The 20,935-nt window shown below is 40.0% G+C and overlaps 1 protein-coding gene across 1 annotated transcript in view; it reads left to right on the top strand.

Moving 5' to 3' along the window:
- The window catches only part of LOC129283258 (sialidase-4-like), a 32,107-nt gene extending 12,177 nt beyond the window's left edge, over nt 1-19,930 (top strand). Inside the window, exons 5-10 of the mRNA XM_064113658.1 lie at nt 1,800-1,935; nt 2,708-2,801; nt 3,362-3,448; nt 11,250-11,392; nt 16,280-16,474; nt 17,474-19,930. Of these exons, the coding sequence (XP_063969728.1) occupies nt 1,800-1,935; nt 2,708-2,801; nt 3,362-3,448; nt 11,250-11,392; nt 16,280-16,474; nt 17,474-17,833 (1,015 nt within the window). The 3' untranslated portion in view covers nt 17,834-19,930. The remainder of the gene's footprint in view (nt 1-1,799; nt 1,936-2,707; nt 2,802-3,361; nt 3,449-11,249; nt 11,393-16,279; nt 16,475-17,473) is intronic.
- The last annotated feature ends 1,005 nt before the right edge of the window (nt 19,931-20,935 follow it).

The following is a 20,935-nucleotide window of genomic DNA, read 5'->3' on the forward strand; positions in this document are numbered from 1 at the left end:
ATATAATAGGTGATCTGTCATATTCATGACAGACCACCTAATAATAGCTGGATATACTAAGTGCTTTTTGCCTGAGTATACAAAGCGCTGTTATAATTACCTTGGCTTTACTTGTAGCTGTGTTGCCATATAGGCGCTGAAGCATTCAAGGAATTTCTTCCTACCGGGTACCTATTTACCTCACCTGGGTCGAGTGCAGCACAATGTGGGTAAATTTCTTGCTGAAGGAAAACATGCCATGGCTGGGAATCAAACCCACGTCCCTCAGTTTGAAAGACGAGAGTCGTAACCACTAAACTACGATGCCCCTCATCAGGGCTTTCTTATTACTGTTTAAATACAAATGCCCGTATTCTGAAGTCAGGTTTAACTTAATCTCAGGTTGAAAGTTGTTGTTTAAGTATGGATAGCCAATTGTTACATAAATCACTAACAGTAGAGATATCATATTTCAGCTCATTTGGCTCTCAAGTCATTCATAATTATCTAGGAAGGATAAATATATGATTTTAGCACAGAGTTAGACCATGGTCTAAGTTAAAACTGACTTCAGAATACGGGCCATAATGTTGGGATGGATATGCCTTGGAGGGTGACCCAACATTTGCTCCTGTGAAAATTGCTCCGGGCTTAATTTCGTGTAATTAGATGTAGGGTTAGGGCTGCAAAAGGGTTTTATGTTAGGTTTCGGGTAGGGTATAGTATTAACCCTAAGAAGACTGGGGGGGGGGGCTGATTCAGCCCCCCCCCTCTAAATTTTTGACGATAACTCCGCCACGCAATTTTTTTTTATTGCGTAGCTCACTGACTTTTCTTTCAAGTCTCGTGCAACTTTTTAGACCAAAATTGTGACCCTCGGTTACGCGGTTCCGAAATTACAGAGCTTGCATACCCAAAATTGCTCAAAAACGTGAATTTGTGCACAAATCCAATGCAAATAGTTTTTGTAGCCAAAATTCATAAATGTATCATTATTTTCACTTTTACTGATTAAAATCAATTAATTCCATCTTCTTTATGGTCAGAATAAACTCGACATTTTTCATTGAAAGAACAATATAAAACAAAAAGTAAAAAAACAGAGAAATACATAAGAAATTTCAAAAACAATAAAATACATAAGAAAATAAAGCTGATGTTGAAATTTTTTTAAAGTACATTTGATCAGATCCCTATAAAGAGTCTGTGTACCAAATATAAGCATTTTAGGGGCATTATTTAGTTACATGTAATTAGAGCAAACTTTTGATTTCATGCATAAATTAGCATAATTAATTACCAATGAGATTTTTTCAGAATTTGATCTTATAGTTTTGGAGACTATGCCATGGGCAACGCATTTGCCGATCTTCGTCCCGATCATGCGATCGACGGCCGAGATCATAAGGGGGGCTGAATCAGCCCCCCCCCCCCTCAGTCTTCTTAGGCGTCAAAATAGCCCAGTCTAGTTAGTGTTAAACCCAGGGTTGAAGTTATTCAAAAAGTGTGTGGAATTAGAGCGGAGTAGTTGTCGCCAGAGAAAATTTTAAGAAACCTCCTTTGACACTGGGTGATTATGCTATAGCACACAATTTCCATGAACCCCATAATGCATTCTGGTACTACACAAACATGCTCAATCTCCAACAGTGCAACCAAAACTGAGAATAAGTGTATAATACAAACATATTTGTCCATGTTCACAACATACAAAAACATATAAATCTACTAGTATAGTCATGACCATAGCCTTTAATATGATGACCGTTGGATTCCTGTGTCTGCTCAAACCCATTTCCTTTCTTCTTTCCTGTTGACAGAGCCATGAACCCTGTACCGATCGTTGACAAGGTCCTCGATGTGATTCTTCTGGTTTACCATCTTATACCCACCTGGGTCAGTCAGTGGAAGCTGATTAGGGATGGCGTCTTTAAGCAGTTAGTCATGGTTACAAGGGTGAGATTACATGTATTGCTGCTAGATAGACAAATAGAAAGACACACCGAAAGAAAGAAAGAAAGAAAGAAAGAAAGAAAGAAAGAAAGAAAGGAAGGAAGGAAGGAAGGAAGGAAGGAAGAAAGAAAGAAAGATATTCACAGACAGACAGACTGGTTTACCATCTTTTATCACTACCTGGGTTAGTGGGTGGAAGCTGATTAGGGAAGGTGTCTTTAAGTAGTTATGGTTACAATGGTTGCTTTGTAATTGATAGGCACACAGACTGACAGACAAACTAGTTTAAATAGCATCTGATAAAATCTGGGAAGGTGTCTTCAAGCAGTTAGTCGTGGTTACAAGGGTGAGATTATTGCTGCTCCGTTACTGATAGACAGACACACAGACTGACAAACACACTGACAGACAGACTGGTTTGGCATCTTATCACTACCTGGGTTAATAGTCGATGGGAGCTGATCACGGAAAGTGTCTTCAAGCAGTTAGTCATGGGTAAAACGTTTGCTTCATGAGTGATAGGCAAAAAAAACAGACAGCTAGACAGACAGACAAATAGATAGATAGGTAGAAAGATAGGCGTGGTTAGATCTCCAGACTTTGAACCACATTGTTGATTTTTAAATAGCTTCAGTGACATTCCAGTGTCTCGACATTATGTAATATTGAGTTTTCTTTTCATTATTATTACCATTAATTTGCCAATATGTCCTTGAAAAGACAGCCGAAAACAGATAAGATTCGAAGTCATTTTCACTTGTGTTTTGCTTCACAGAGTTTTGATAATGGAGAGACGTGGACAATAGCCAAAGATATCACTGCATCTACACTTGGACAGATGAAGCCTCCCCCAGCACTATATGCACCAGGTAAGAGAGAGAGGGGGTTGTGGCGTGCGCCTGTAATCCAAGCTACGTGGGGAAGTTACAAATTGATGCAGAGGTTCGAACCCTGGTCACGTCTTTCGGATGGTGACGTTAAAGGTCGGTCCCAGACGTAAATAATCATATCTGATCGATACACGTCTGACAAAACTCAAATACACACGCACAGGGGGTAGAGAGAGAGAGAGAGGGGGGTAGAGATGGGGAGGGGGGAAGAGAGAGGAGAGGTGAATGCCTGGGGGGTAGTCTGCAGATTCAGACCTTCAACTTTGCAATTTACATAGTACATATTGCAAAGTCTGTACTAGTGAGACTAGATTCACTATATACTGTGGCTTGCTCTACCACTGTACAGACACAATTGACACAGACATACATGTATGATGAATTGGAAATAAACCTACACTAGTGGTGCTATGTATGTACCTTTCCAATAATCTGTGAATTATGTTGTCTGCACATAATATGCATTTCAGCCTTGGGACTACAGTTTGTTTAAAACCACAATGATTGAAATGAATAAAACTTGTTATTTTTTTTTTCAGGACCTGGGCATGGTATTCAGCTGAAATCTGGAAGATTGCTTGTAGCTGGGAATTATTTTGTCAAAGACGAGGTTGGACCATTATTACGTAAGTCATGTGATACCTATGGATTACTATGTACGATGGCACAACATCTGATCCGTCTTCAATTCAATTCAATTCAAAATGGTTTATTAATAATGTAACACTCTATTTTATCGTGGATATTATTATAGAATTCTTCGATGGCAAGATGAATAGAGTGTCACTTCAACAACACACGCCTAACAGAAAAATACACTTCACTCCAGTCATTTATAGTTATATCTCGTAGTTTAATTAATACTTGTAGATTATGATAGGTGAAGTATAGAACATTCTGCAAGTGATGATAATGGTTGAAACTAGAAGTATGGAACCTCACCCATAGGTGGAGAGGCACCCTGGAGAAAGAACACTGAATTATAAAAGGGTGGGCTTTTATACAGTAGAATGGAATGTCGGAATGTCATTAATGACCATAACGGAGACCATACAAACAGCACATGTTACTAGGGTGATTGACCATAGTTTAGGAAATTGGCTATACAATCTCCTAATATTTATATAAAAGTTAGGTCCTACCTTAATTCTTGCTCGCCAGAAGATAGAATGGGGTCCAGCCGCTCAGATTAATTGCACAAATCCGTGAATAGAAATATATACACTTCACAATTTCAAATAGATTAGAAAAAGGGACAGATGTCACAAAATTACTCGTGAAGTAATGAGCTCATTAAATATGCAGAGTGAATATAGACTTCGAAGGAGTGGAAGTGACGGTAAGAAGTAAGAGTTGGAAAATGTAGAGAGATAAGTATAAGTTGATCCTCCACAAGATTTGAGTCGATCCTCACTAGTAGCTGGATGAGATGGTCAGCATGAGTGGTCAGGACGAAGGCAGAGAGTAGAGTGATGATGTGGTAGAGAAAACAAGTTGTTTTTACCAACATCAGAAAAGATGAGACAAAGAAATAAGCGCCAAAAAGGGGGCAAAACACAGTTGAGAAGAACAAAGAAGAGAGAAGCAGACTGTGAGAAAAGCAAACATGCAAGCATCTCTGTATGATGTTGTATACCTGCAAGTTCATTGCAATAAACAAGGAACAATGAAAGGATGTTTGCTACAAGTCTAGGAACAAAAGAAAGGTTGTTTCTCAATATAAGAATGTGTTTGCCAAGTAGATTTGGGCACGAAATTGTCTTGCTCTGTGAATGTACAGTATTGTAGTACATACACATGGCGTGAACAAGTGAGAATATATGAAATTGGAAATAAAAGAAAGAATTTATATACATATACAGAATGTTGAAATATAAATGAAAATATATACAAGGAAAGAATATATAGATGTAGATATATAAAAAGATATAGTCAAGTCACTACAGTAGCTCCCCCCTAGATTTGTACCGAATAGAAATGTAGTAACAAATCGACAAGGGAAAGTAAAAGGGAACTTGGCTATATAAAACAAGAAAATAAAAGGAGTGGAAACATCAGTGAATTTTGAGAACTGTTTCAACCGTCTCCGAAAAATTGAACGTACTTGGCAGGAAACCTGACATGGCGACCAGAACGGGTCTTACGAATTTCGGGAGGCATATGCTTGTCATCAGGATCCCCTGCCAAGTCCGTGGAGTTGGATTGTTGATGAACTTGGTCAGGTGGATCTTGATGATGAAATGGAGTGGTCGCCCCCTGCTCGATGAAAGCCGGTTTCAGTCTGTCGACACTGACATTTTCATGTTTACCATTATAATCGATGGTAAAATACTTGTCAGTGCGACGGATGACTCGGAAGGGTCCTCTGTATGGAGGCTGCAGTGGCTTTTTAACAGCATCATCTCTTAGAAAGATGTGAGATGAAGAATGCAGTTCAGGATGTACCTGCGTTCGAGTGTGCTGTTCTCGAGTAGGAGTGGGATGTAATTCCCGCATCATTCTCTTTAGTCTGTGGGCATAGTTAGATGGGTCATCGGCAGAATCAATTTGTGAAGGAGCCACAAATTGTGCAGGTAGAGTGACTGTAGTCCCAAATACTAGTTCTGCTGCAGAGCATCCAATGTCCGCCTTGATTGCTGTGCGTATACGTAGCAAGACTAAAGGGAGTGACTCAGTCCAACGGACCTTGTTATGAGCTTTGAGAGAGGCTTTAAGTTGGCGATGAAAACGCTCCACTAAACCATTTGCGGCAGGATGGTATGCTGTTGTGCGGATGCGTTTAGTGCCAAGGAGGTTGGTGAGTGAAAGGAAAAGTGCTGACTCAAATTGCCTACCTCTGTCTGTTGTTATGGTAGTAGGTGCGCCAAACACTGCTACCCATCTGGCCACAAATGCTCGCGCTACCGTCTCCGCAGTGATGTCTGGGATAGGGATAGCTTCTGGCCATCTGGTGTAGCGATCAACACAAGTAAGAAGATAATTGTTACCCTCTGATGAAGGAAGCGGGCCAACAAGATCAATGTGCACATGAGAGAAGCGTGCATCAGGTGAAGTGAAAGTACCAAGTGGTGATTTGGTGTGCCGATGTACTTTACACTTTTGACAGTCGAGGCATGTTTTGGCCCATTTCCTAACATCAGCGTTGATGCTAGGCCAAACAAAGCGCTCTGTAATGAGCTTTTGAGTAGCTCTGATTCCTGGATGAGAAAGTCCATGAAGGGAATCAAAGAGAGCTCTTCTATGTTTGACTGGTACCAAAGGCCTGGCAGTACCAGTTGATATATCGCACAGAATTGTAGTGCTAGAACCTGGGAGAGCAATTGACTTGAGTTGAAGTGAGGAATCTTTCACCTCAGTTTCATCTTCCTGGTCTTTTGCGATGGCCGCAAAGTCTATGATTGAGGAAGAATCAACTCTGTCAATATACAGACGAGAGAGGGCGTCTGCTGCTGTGTTCTCCTTACCTGAAATGTGCTGTATATCAGAAGTGAACTGAGAAATGAAATCGAGTTGTCGGATTTCACGTGGCGAATGCCTATCCGGTTTCGATTTGAGTGCATGAGTAAGAGGTTTGTGGTCAGTGTAAATAGTAAATGACCTACCTTCAAGTAGATGGCGAAAGTGCTTGATACCCAGATATGCTGCAAGCAACTCCCTACCAAAAGTGCTGTATTTGGTTTCAGCGGGTTGTAACCTCTTAGAGAAGAAAGCCAGAGGTTGCCAAACTCCATCTACTCGTTGTTGGATAGCTCCCCCAACTCCTACGTCAGAAGCGTGGACTAGTAGGCACAAGGGAACATCAGTGCGAGGGTGCACAAGAACAGTAGAGTTAGCCAATTGATCTTTAGCATGATTGAAAGCAAGAAGCTCTTTCTCTCCAAGATCAATTGGCATGTTCTTTTTTGTTCTGTTTCTCAACAGATCAGTCAGTGGTTGCAGCACCTCTGCACAACGAGGAATGAATTGCCTGTAGAAGTTTATCAATCCCAGGAATTCTCGAAGTTTGGTGAGTGACGTAGGTGCGGGAAAATCACGGATGATTTTCACTTTGTCGCTAAGAGGGCGGATTCCGGTGTTGTCCACCATATGTCCGAGAAAAGATAGTGATGAAGCACCAAACTGACACTTCGAGGGATTGACGATGATGCCATACTCCTGCAGGCGATCGAAAAGCTGACGGAGATGTGTCACATGTTCATCCTTAGAGGAACTGGCTACCAGTACATGTACATGTATATCATCCAGATAAACATAGACAAATGGGAGGCCGCGAATGACGGTGTCCATCAATCGCTGGAATGTTTGTGCTGCATTCCTAAGGCCGAATGGCATTCGAACGAATTCGAATAAGCCGAATGGAGTGGTCACGGCAGTCTTGTGAATGTCGCTAGGCTCGACTGGGATCTGATGATATGCCCTAACGAGATCAATTTTGGAAAAAATTGTCTTATCTGCAAGAGTTGAAGAGAAATCTTGCAAGTGTGGGATAGGGTATCGATCCGGGACCGTGCGAGCGTTGAGCAAGCGATAATCACCACAAGGCCGCCAGTCCCCTGGCGTTTTCTTGGGAACCATGTGCAATGGACTTGACCAGTTGCTCTCAGATTGTCGGATAATGCCAAGTTCAAGCATGTGCTCGAACTCTGCCTGGGCAATTCTCTGACGATCTGGAGCAAGTCGACGAGGGCGCGCTGCCGCGGGCGGGCCTCGAGTTGGGATGTGATGCGTGGTAGTATGTTTCACTTCTGAGTGCTTGTAAACCGGTCGTGTGATATCCGGATACTGACGGAGAATGGAGTGAAACCGCTCTGATGAGTCATGTTGAACATACATCGGGCTAATGGTACCAGTATATGAACCACATCCCTGGACTGTAAGAGTGGTTGTGGTGTCTATCAATCGGCGGTGTTTGATATCCACCAACAGTCCAAACTGGTCAAGAAAATCGGCACCCAAAATCGGCGTAGGTATGTCTGTCACAACAAATATCCAGCGGAAAACACGCCGTAAACCGAGATCAAGTGTGAAAGACTTTTGTCCGAAAGTCTTGATTGGTGATCGATTTACAGCCTGTAGTTGGATATTTGTCGCGTCAACCCTAGCCGGTTTTCCCAATTTTGAATGAGGGAAAATGCTCACCTCAGCACCTGTGTCGACGAGATAGCGTGTACCAGTGTACTTGTCGTTGACGAAGAAAAGGCGACTGGGTTGGGTGCTGCCAAGGGGGTTAGTCGCCGCTATTCCTTGGCGGGACCGTTTCCCTGGGCTTGACTTGAGAAAGAGCAAGGACTGATGCACTTTTGAGCACTGCTCCCATGCTTCCAGTGATACCAGCACTGGGCACCTGCATGCTGTTTACAGTGATGCGGGCTGCGCGAAACCGACTTGCGCTGTCGACTACGAGTCCATCTCTGGTTTTCCAGCATGGAGCAGGTTAATGCTTGAACCTGCATTGTGAGCTGGTCAACCTGAGCGGAGAGTTGGTCGATTGGAGAAAGGAAAGATTCAGGAGTAGAAGAAACATTAGGGATAGTCATGTTGTAGGGTTAAGAAAAATTGAGGAGTAGAAAGGAAACAAAAATAGCGAAATAAGAATAGCGAAGTGAGAGAAATGAATAGAGGGCGATAAAAGAAAATTAAGGATTCAGGATCACGTCGGGGTCACCAGTTTAGGAAATTGGCTATACAATCTCCTAATATTTATATAAAAGTTAGGTCCTACCTTAATTCTTGCTCGCCAGAAGATAGAATGGGGTCCAGCCGCTCAGATTAATTGCACAAATCCGTGAATAGAAATATATACACTTCACAATTTCAAATAGATTAGAAAAAGGGACAGATGTCACAAAATGACTCGTGAAGTAATGAGCTCATTAAATATGCAGAGTGAATATAGACTTCGAAGGAGTGGAAGTGACGGTAAGAAGTAAGAATTGGAAAATGTAGAGAGATAAGTATAAGTTGATCCTCCACAAGATTTGAGTCGATCCTCACTAGCAGCTGGATGAGATGGTCAGCATGAGTGGTCAGGACGAAGGCAGAGAGTAGAGTGATGATGTGGTAGAGAAAACAAGTTGTTTTTACCAACATCAGAAAAGATGAGACAGAAATAAGCGCCAAAAAGGGGGCAAAACACAGTTCAGAAGAACAAAGAAGAGAGAAGCAGACTGTGAGAAAAGCAAACATGCAAGCATCTTGTAGTGATGTTGTATACCTGCAAGTTCATTGCAATAAACAAGGAACAATGAAAGGATGTTTGCTACAAGTCTAGGAACAAAAGAAAGGTTGTTTCTCAATATAAGAATGTGTTTGCCAAGTAGATTTGGGCAGGAAATTGTCTTGCTCTGTGAATGTACAGTATTGTAGTACATACACATGGCGTGAACAAGTGAGAATATATGAAATTGGAAATAAAAGAAAGAATTTATATACATATACAGAATGTTGAAATATAAATGAAAATATATACAAGGAAAGAATATATAGATGTAGATATATAAAAAGATATAGTCAAGTCACTACAATAGAAAACACATTTCACTTGGGAGGATAAACATGACAAGGATAGATTTCTACCATTGGGTTGTTAGGAAACAAAGCTTGTTTTGTATATGAGTACGAAGGAAACATTTCAAAGGGATTTGAAGTTGAGGGTTGTAATATCATGGACCTGGTAATATTGAGGGTTGTAATATGGGGTCTTACAATAAGTTGCCCAGAATGAATTTTGAGACTTTCATTTTGGAAAAGTTAAAAAAAGCACATCCTTAGCCCTCAAATGATACATAGCTTGTGAAGATTGCTCAACAATAACACACACAAATACTTGATTGAATGCAGATGAAACTAAGCGAGAGCTTCAAAATATAACGATAAAATATTTGAAATATAGGGTTCACTCAAGCATGAGATGTGCATACTGTGAAATCTCAGTGAAACTTCCAAGCAGTCTGTAATAACTTATGTCAAAGAAACTTGTGTACATGTACATGTATCATGTTTTTTATTCAACTTTGCAACTTGACATTTTGATGGTATAAAGAAGTAGAACTACTCTATCAGATAAGCGTTTCATTTTTTCATTTCATTTATTTATTCCAAATTCTCATTAAAAACATGCAACATACAAATCAAAGAATACATTATATACAAATAAAGATACAAAAATAGATATACATTTTATAAGAGAATAAATGAGAATATGTGGGAGCCAGCATAGGCCAATGGTCTTTCTAAGGCTGGGCTCCGAGACCATAATATAATCATATGAGTGGATAATAAGATTTTTTGCTTTTTGAAGATTATACTACAACTAACTATTTTAGCTATTTGAAGAGAACCTGCCCTGGCATCGCATTGTTGGTTTCTGTTTCTGTTTATGGTAACTCCGTAGGAACTCTGCAGGACAGCATTTTTTTGCTGGTAAACGCCAAGCTGGTGTATAGCCAATTACATGTACCTAGGAAACATTTTTATGTCTAGGTTAATCAGTCATAGTGGCTGACCTTAAAGACAACAGATATGACTCTCGGGCCTTTTTATCAAAGTGGAGACAATGGCAGAGTGAGGATTTGGACTCACAACCTTGCGATTGTGAGTCCAATGCTGTAACCACTGGACCACACGACCCCTGGTTTGGGCTGGCTGGTCACAATTCCTGTAAATGAAAAACACAACTCAAAAGTTGAATAATCAAGACATCAAAGTTGGTGCTTATCTCAGTGAATATTAAACCACCATGTCACTTTAGTACAAATGACCTTCCTCTGATCATGCGCAGAGTGGAATTACGAACTGGCTTATTACAATAGAATATACTAACACATCACGGTTGTCTCGGTGGTTGATATACAATACTCTTGGGTAATATTTATATAATGCAAACATATTTCACCTTCATACCATGAGAATATTATTTCAAGTTTATATTTACTTTTCAATGAAGGGATGTCGCCAGTGCTGTTTGAAGTATTCTGACAAAGATTGATTTGACTATGAGGTACATGAGGTACATTGAAAGAGGCTTGAATCAACGTGTGAGAAAATTCTGAAGAAAAATAAAAACTAAAGATAAAAGCTAAAAATGATATCTTGACCCCGTCTTACACTGAGTTACTAGGTTCCAATCAACCACAACAATGGAAATCCAGGGACATCAACATCTAAAATAAACGTTCAAAATACTTTCTAGATATGATGTAAATTCATAAGTTCATTGCTGTCTTGACAATGCAGTATGCTCCTCTTTTGTTTGTGCACATTTCCTGAAGAAAATCATATATTATGGATTTCCATGTAGTTGAAGTTGATTGGATCAATCGTAACTTTTTGTAAGACGGGGCCCTGAATAAAAGTGGTTTGATTGCACATTGGGCACTCTGCATAGTGGATATAGCACATTGTAAATCTATCAATATTACTTTTCAGATTATCTTGATAATTTTGATAACACCACCAATTATGCTAATGTGATCGCCAGTGATGACAATGGTGAGACCTGGTTCCTTGGCGGGAGAATACCGTTTGGGGTGGACCCATTCTGGAGACCAATTCACGGAAATGAAGCAACAGTGAGTATTAAAGATTTGGAGAGATAACTGGATGGATCGGTGGTTAGATGGATGGAAGGAAGGAAGGAACAGCCATTTTGTTCATTTTTATTCAATCCACTATTATGTAGCTATTACCAATAAAAAATGTTAGAACAATTTAGACTGAGGTATAAATAGTCGATTTGACATTTTCCGAACCTAGAAATGTTCTTTCCGATGAAGTTTTTTTCTTGATTCGTGTTCCTATGGGGTCCTAGAACAAATTCAGCTTGGTTGCCCAAAGTTGCCGTTTGGGCAATTTTGCTAATTTGCATAAATCCAAAATGGCCGCCAGATGCCATCTTAAAAACTTAACTTTTGAACCCCTTGCCCTAAAATGATGAGTAATGACTCTTTTTAGGGGTTTAGGAATGTGTAGAATCCATTTCTATTATTTTTGTAATATAACGTCATCTTCAGGTCAAATCCAAGATGGCCGCCAGATGCCATCTTGAAAAATTGACTTTTGATCCCCTTGCCCCAGAATGACGAGTAATACCTCTGTTTAGGGGTTTTGGGTGTGTAGAATCTCTTTCTGCTATCTATTTTGCAATATACGGTCATCTTCAGGTCAAATCCAAGATGGCCGCCAGATGACGCCATCTTGAAATATTAACTTGTGAACCCTTTGCCCCAGAATCATGAATAATAACTTTATTCGTGAGTCATTTGGTATGTTGATTAAATTTCTGATGTAATTTTGCTATAAAGGATAATCTTCAGATCAAATCCAAGATGGCCACCAAGCGCCATCTTGAAAAATTACTTTCCGAGGCTTACAGTGTAAGAGCTTATGTAAGGGGGTCTCAGTAAGAATACTAATTTCTTTTATTAATTCTCAAGTTTTAGTTCAAGGGGAAGTCAGATCTGAAATGTCAGACGTTCGACATTTACTTCTCACCTAAAAGAGATACTCTTTAGGTTTCGGCTATGATCAATTTTGTATTTGTATTTCTTTAAATGTCCATCCGTACGTTTGTACTCGAGGCTTTAAAGTCTTATTTGAATTTGAAAGTGTTTTCCCATATTTTTCATAAATCAAAGTGTCCAATGATAGGTAGGCATCAGTACGTCTCAAAAGACGATGGTGTAGCGCGCTATCATCTTCGAGAGTGGCTGTAGAGCTCCGCTCTAGAGTGGCAGTCTCTAAAGCAAATTTTGTACAGATGAAGGAGGATGGCGCTGAGACAGGTTCAGATAGAGATGCTGCCCTAGCCTTCCTTCTTGGTCTTTGGCCTAGCTGCCAATGTAGCATTCCGATTATTTTCTGACGTCTTGACCCCTGTACTTAGTAGCTCTCCATATAGATGGCGTCTATCATCTACATCTTCACAAGTGTTAGTGTTTATGCCGGCAAGTTTTATGTCACGTTTACAAGTGTGTTTATAACGGAGGTGATCTATCTGGGGACTAATCACACAGCTCACCTTACATTGGCGAATCCCTTCTAGGATTTGCCAAAGTTTCATCCGGCGAACATGAGTCACCTAAGGAGCAAAAATAAGCTGGGGATGCCAGCATGCACGTACGCTGAAGGGCCTTATATTTTCACTCTGTCCTGCCATTTAATGTGTAGTATACGTCCGAGGCATCTGACATGGAAGGTGTTTAGTCGCTTTTCTTGATCGGCGTACGTTTTCCCCCATGACTTATTTCCGTTTAGGGGCTTGGCCATGGCTGTGACAGAGTTTCCTATCCTGGTGCTTATGTTCTTGTCCAGTGAAAGGGAATTAGAGACAGATAGTCAATGCAAGGTAGGTGAGGAGTCCACCACAACCAAACGAGTGCGTGCTGTTGATAGAGATATCTGGAGGACAGTCAGTGTCTTGAGTCGATCAGGTTTTCTGTCTTACAGGGTCATCCAAATCCTTACATCATGTACATGCAAAAAACAGGCGGCTGTATGACTAGGTCTTGTAGGCCTACTCCAGCTTCTTTATGAAAGGCAGGGGCGACATCTCACGAATGAGAACCATCCTGACCATTGTTTTGGTACGTAGCCGGTCGATCGATGTTGAAGACTTTCCCATCTGCTCTGGTACGGATATGTAGATGCATTCTGGTCATTCGCCAAGTGCATACTCGGGAAGCATTGAGAAGAAGATCCTGAGTGTCAGGGCCAGGCCCAGCCTAATTGCTTCACGCCACTGCTCACAGGAACTGAGGGAAGCTACCAGATGTTCCAGCATTGTAGCAAACTGTTCACATGGAATGATATGACCATGGATCAGTCTTGGGGAGCCTATCTTCTACAGGAGGCTAAAAAGTGCACTCGTGCTGACCAAGTCAAAGGCTTTTGTCAGGACGAAATGATAATTATAAAGGAAGGTATTATAAGTTAACAAATTTTCTGAAAAATACGGAGAACTCACTTTTTAGTTAAAAAATAATACTTTGAAGTCCTTTCACTAGAAAAATATGGCTGGACATAAAAAAAATTATGAGCACTCCCGAAATAGGTCATAGCCCAAACCTTGAATTGTTTAATTCGAAGGTGAGCGGTTAATGACGAAATATATCAACCATCTGACCATCTGAGACCCTACTTAACCACTAAAAATTGAGAAATTAAAAGAATTGAATCATTCTTACTGAAATACCCTTACATGAGCTCCTACACATAAAAGTAAATCTCTTCAGGACAGCGTGTACGATTTTTGGGAGAGTACTTCGTTAAGGTTCAATAGTCTCGGGGGTAGTTTTTTTTTCAATATGGCGTTTACCGGCCATCTTTTTTTCTTTATCTGAATGATCCTATATTGCAAAATTATCAACAGAAATGGAATCAACATATTAAATAACTCACGAAAAGAGGTATTATTCATGATTCTTGGACAAAGGGTTCAGAAGGAAATTTTTCAAAATGGTATCATCGTGGTATCATCTGGCGGTCATCTTGGATTTGACCTGAAGATGACCGTATATTGCAAAATAGATAGCAGAAAGAGATTCTACACACCCCAAAACCCCTAAACAGAGGTATTACTCGTCATTCTGGGGAAAGGGGATCAAAAGTCAATTTTCAAGATGGCATCTGGCGGCCATCTTGGATTTGACCTGAAGATGACGTTATATTGCAAAAATGATTATAGAAAGGAATTCTACACACTCCTAAACCCCTAAAAAGAGTCATTACTCATCATTTTAGGGCAAGGGGTTCAAAAGTTAAGTTTTTAAGATGGCATCTGGCGGCCATTTTGGATTTATGCAAATTAGCAGAATTGCCCAAACGGCAACTTTGGGCAACCAAGCTGAATTTGTTCTAGGACCCCATAGGAACACGAATCAAGAAAAAAACTTCATCGGAAAGAACATTTCTAGGTTGGTGTATTGAGCCTACGGGACTGTCAAATCGACTAAAATGCTCTACCTTGCAGCAGTAAGTTACCTCCTTTCATTTATAATTATATTGCTAGTATCATAGTAAAAAGTTCTTTTGTATATTGTTAATAGCTTGCCAGTGGAAAAAAACAATTTCTTATTTTGTGTACAGAGACCCAGCTTTTATAATAATAATAGGCATTTATATAGCACCATCTATCTCGAAATGTTCTATTCCGAGGCGCGATGTTATTATTATTGTATCCCCCGAACAGAGTTCGGAGGATACTATGGATTTGGCCTCGTCCCGCCGCCGCAGAGATTTCCTTGTGAGCGCTCTATCAGCTGCATTTCTTCTCCGATCAACTTCAAATTTGGCATGAAGGTCGAGTATGGTATAGCGAAGCCGCATATCGATTTTGGTGTGGCCGGAGACATCGTTGGCATGGTAACAAGATTTTTTGTGGAAATAGCAGAGATGTCCTTGTGAGCGCTCTACCAGCTGCATTTCTTAACGATCATCTTCGAATGTAGCATGAAGGTCCATTATGGTAAAGCCAAGCCGCCTATTGATTTTGGTGTGGGCGGAGACACCGTTGCCATGGTAACAAGAGTATTTGCGGAAATAGAGATTTCCTGGTGAGTGCTCTACTGGCTGCATTTCTTCTCTGATCATCATCAAATGTGGCATGAAGGTCCATTATGGTAAAGCAAAGCCGCCTAGTGATTTTGGGGTGGGTGGAAATATGGTTGCCATGGTAACCATATATTTGTGGAAAATTTGGAAAAACCTGTAACTTCTGCTTTTTTTCCAGTTTGTCAAAATAGTTGGCACACAGAAGCAATATTGGAAGGTGAATCGAAGATGCCTATCATTTTTGGTTGGGGGTCTTAGGGTTAGGTTTGCAAAATATATCCAGATTGCTCTATAATTGTATTCCCCAACAGGTGATACTGGACAATACTTTAGGTTCTGCAGAGTCACGCTGTTGCATCATATTATTGTCATCAAATTTGGTACCCACAGGCAAAATGTGGGCAGGGTCATTGTCGCCATGACAATTGTATTTATTTGTCAAATTTCTGTGTGAGCTCTATATATCGCAATGACGGATGACGCGGTGGGTTCGGGGGATTCATGTACATGTGCTCGGCGGCGCGACCCGCCGAGCATCTCTAGTTATTACCCCGGCTTTAGCTCGAGCCGCCTGTCAGCACCCATGCATTCAAGGAATTAATCCTGCCGGATACCCATTCACCTCACCTGTGTTGAGTGCAGCACAATGTGGATAAATTTCTTGCTGAAGGAAATTACGCCATGGCTGGGATTTGAACCCACCACCCTCTGTTTCAAAGCTAGGAGACTAATCCACTGGGCCACAACGCTCCACACGGACCTTGCTTACTTTTTAGTGATGCCAAATCAAAAGCAATGATTGATAAGGTTATTAAAGTTTTTTCTTAAAATTCTTCAATATTTTATAGACCATCTTTCCTTTGTTTATGTCTTTTAATAATTTTTTTTTGTCTTTCATTCATCCACAGGCTGTAGAGGTTGATAAGGGCCATGTTTGTATAAATGGCCGAACCCTTCACGCTGATCTGACGCGGGTCGTTGCCATCAGCGAGAATGGGGGCGAGACCTTTGGGGCGGGGCGTCTAGCCAGAGAGCTGGTAGAACCAGGTTATAGGTTAACTGATGAAAATTTTGTCATTCCTGCAAAGGCTGGTGGTTGCCAGGTACGTGTAGCTGCATTTTTAAGTTGTTTTTTTCTTCCATTTTGGGGTTAAAATGCCTATAAACACGGCCTGAGTGTATCAGAGCTACCAAGTAGTTCTGATTTTCTGTATTTCTTATTGAAGAATGAGAAGAATAGTTATGGTTTCATACAAAATACTGATTTCTATTTAAGTTTCACTTTTTATGTGTTTCTATATGGGATTTTTTTGAAAAATGCTGATTTCTTCACCAAAATACTGATTTTCAGCTTTTGAAATACAGAAATGTTTTTGTTCATGTTGGGCAGATGCAGTGTATGGTTTTAACACTATAATTGGTTGCCTGAGGCACTCTGCTCTTAAATTGGATGATGATGATAAACTGTTGTTGTTAACTACATGTACCTTATATTAGGTCAATAGATTAAAATCTTGATGTACATGTATGTAATCGAGCAAGTAATGAAATCTATATATAGTGTACATGTTGAAAAGATATAATCATTTTTTAAAACACAGTGAGTAGCTTGCTGTTATGTAGCCATTTTGCAGCCCTTTTGTCTCCATATTTGTAGCTGTTTTTATAGTGTTTTTGAAAAACTGCTAAAAAATGGCTATGATTTTTGCACTACTGCATATTAATCAATGACATTGAGCGTTGCATACAATGTACGCGTCAGCATTTATTTGCAACAAATTATAGTTAAATCTTTGTGAAACACCCCCCTGGCTTTGTCACATTTTAAGACAGTTATGATTTCTATTTCATATAAAAACTTGAGGTACATTTTAATTACATTACTACACTTTGAAGATATTTTATTACTAAAGAGAAATCAAGATGGTCGAAATTTGCTGTTTTCTCAATTCTATTCATTTTTCAAAAGGGCTACAACATGGTTATAAATAGGTGAGAAAATGTCTACGAAAAAACAATGAATGTCTATGCCACCAGAAACATATTTTTCTCCTTTTTATAAAGTTGATTCATCCCTTTAAATCATTCTTCTCTTTATACAGGCCAGTATGATAGGATTTCCAGCGCCCCGCCCCTACGTCACAGACTCCGGCACGTGGGTCCTCTTCTCTAACCCCGCGTCGCCCAAGTTTCGCGAGCGCCTCTCGATACGCCTCAGCAAAGATGGATGCAAGACGTGGAGCCCCGCATGGAACGTATTTTCAAATTTCTCTGGCTATTCGGACCTCACGTACTTCGAGATGAGAAATCCAATCACGGGTCTAAAATCGCAAAATTTTGCTGTTTTATTTGAAGCTGGCAACACAACATCTCACGATAGTATTATGTTAAAAATGTTTAATATAGAATCCCTTTTAGGTGGACTCGATAAAGGGAAATTAAAATTTGATCCAGCAGTTTGAAATTTTGTGTTTTAGATCTGTGGGGTGTTTCACAAAGATTTAAGCAGGTCTTAGAGTCGCACTTCAATGCTGACGCACGCGCGATATGTAACACGCAATCTGATTGATAGATGCGCGGTCGTACACATCCCATGCACATGATCTGACCAATGTGGTGATGTCTTCTGTACCGTACGCAACTTGGAATTGAAGTGTGACTTAAGTCACCTTTATATCTTTGTGAAACACCCCCAGGGTTTATTTATACTTAGTTCTCCATGAGAACCTCTTTAGTGTGCTGGCATTAGGGAGTATTAGATTGCAAAATGAAACAGTGGACTGCTTCGTAGTGACGTCATCTCAAGGCATTCCGCATGAGCTGCATTCTCTCCATCATTCATTTATTAAATTGAGAATGTGAATGTCGCGATTCTATCATGTGCGTGATGTCATTGCAAGCCGACTTCTGTGGCCGTTTCACGTCAAGTGCAATCTAACAGGTCCTATGTATGATAAACATGTCCTACTTGACTTTGCCAACACAAATGATTAGACTGGGATATAGTTTCCGTTCATTCACTCTGAGAGACCTTACCGGTCTGAAATGCTCTAGATAAAAACTACATTATTACAGTCCATATTCGTGTTCACATCGAGTGCAATTTTTGTCTCTAAGCAACATGACTACTCCAACACTAACAATCGGTATACTGGAACGCTGTACTTGTCCACACATTCTGAAACTTCTTATTAATCTTCTTTGGGCACGACGTGTAGATTTAACTCGGGCAGCCCTTCGTGTTTTCGGTAAATTGCGAATTTGTGTACTGCCAACTCATTCACTCACCACATGGTCTACCTTCATTTAGTGTAATACCATTCTGTCCAACATTTCGTCTAACAACCATTTGGTCCAATGACCACTTTGTCTAATCAACAGTTTGTCTATGACCATTTTGCCTCATAACCAGTTGGTGTAACATCCATTTTCTTTTTCATTACTTAATCTAATTAAAGCAAATCAGGGGCAGACCGTGGCCCGGAGGAGACAAAGCATTGGGGGAGCACAGCATTGTTCACAAACAATTCAGTGCCCCTCCAATGTCTCCTCCGGGTCACGGTCCGCTACTGAAGCAAATGGTACGTGGACTAAATGGCTATTGGACCAACTGGTTATTAGAAGAAATGGCAATGTGTGGAAATATGATGAACTGATGGTAGGCCAAATGATAGTAGACAAGTTGGCAATTGGACGAATTGACATTAGACCAAATGAAAATAAACCATGTTTTCCATGACTGCATTGAAGAGTGAATCCATGATTTTACGTTTGGCTGCAGCGGGCGTTCCACAAAGATATACATGTAAGTACAATGTATGACTTAGAGTCATTAGAATATACCTTAATTACTTCAAGCATTCTCATTTGTTGTAAAAAGCTATGAGCTGAAATAAATATATTAGGATAATCATCGAGTATTGCAAATGTAAAGTACGCTAAAGTGAAATAGAATATTTATTGATAGTCATCGGTTTTATAATTAAGATGACAACTATGTAATCAGTATCTACTTGTGATATTTTTTGTTATTGTTGTTTAATGTTGTGTGTTGCCATGAATATATCATTACCCTCACCTGGCTCAACTCTAACTCTCTGTTAGATAGGACCCCAGGGATCTTTACATATCATAAAATAGCCTTAAAGACGGACATACTGAAGCTTTTTGACAAAGCATACTGATTGATTATTGGCCTGATTTGTTTATGATTGATTATGAAAAACAGTGCAATCAATTATAGAAATCTGCCCCATGTTTTTCTGTTCACTTTTGTCAGACCTGTGTGATGTGGTGTAATGATGTAAATATAATTTACATGTACTTGCTTTTGATATCCTGTTTGACGCTTAAATTCAACCCACCGCAAAAACTGTTTTGTGTTGTACACTCACAATATATATGATATTCTAATGTTTCTGTTTTATGCGTGAATGGATTCATCAAAATATTGTTTTTAAATATATATTTTCTAAATGTGTAACTTTAATTTGCCCTTTTTTGATTAAATGCAGGGTTTTTTCATTGATATATGCTATAGACAGCATAATATTTTCCTTCAAAAACCAATTGACTCCGAGCTTGCAAATGATTTTAGTGCTATTCAATGGAATTCATGTTAACATCTCTTCAATGTTGCCATCGCTATCTTTGATATCACTAGCACCATTTTCATGGCCATCATTATCACAATCAGCATTGGGTGATTTCAAGTTCAGTGTTGACCTTTTGGTGTTGGTGTTACCTGAATATAACACCAAACATAAAATGAAGATGGTCCTGAAAAGTCACTCACTAGTTGTTGAGATGTCAATAATGTGATCTGGATAAGCTTTACAAACTCAGAATAGATTTTGGAGCTAGGGGAAGCAATCCAAATTCTAACACCAACACCGGACTTGAAATCACCCATTGTCAACAGTCAACATCATTGCCATCAACATGATCATGAAATGCATCATTACAGTCATCACTAGACAAAGAATATTGTTTCACGTGGGTGCATTTTTTGTGAGACGGCAATTGCTCCAGCGACATTTTCTCCGGTCTTGATATCACAGAGGGCATACTTTAGGGTTAGAGTTAGGATTGTATTAGATATTTTGGTTCAGAAAAATGTCAAGATAATGATTAGGGTTTATTTAGATATGGAGGTTGGATTTTATGTTTGGCTTAACTTGCAGATTTTCCATTAGAGCAACTGTCGCCGGAGAAAATGTTGTCTGAGCAATTATCAAGGAACCACTTTTTGATAGATTTGGATGTACAGTATTAGTAGAGGCATGTGGCATTTGTGGCTCAATGGGGGGCCAGTGGATTGGTCTCCAGACCAACAGAGGGCAGTGGGTTCAAATCAGGGGCCACAAAACAGTTATCAATTCAAAGTGGGGGGCTGACCATGCAAAAGATCACAATCATTCTGTATGGGCATTTTTACGTTTTTGTACATGGTTTTTTTTTAAAGTGGGGAAGTGAGGGGGGGGGGGCTTCAGCTCCCCCCCCCCCCTGCTTCCGTGGCCCCAGTCAAATCCCAGCCATGGTGTAATTTCCTTCAAGTAATTGAT

This window comes from Lytechinus pictus, chromosome 19 (assembly GCF_037042905.1).
Source record: "Lytechinus pictus isolate F3 Inbred chromosome 19, Lp3.0, whole genome shotgun sequence".
Taxonomy (NCBI): Eukaryota; Metazoa; Echinodermata; class Echinoidea; order Temnopleuroida; family Toxopneustidae; genus Lytechinus; species Lytechinus pictus.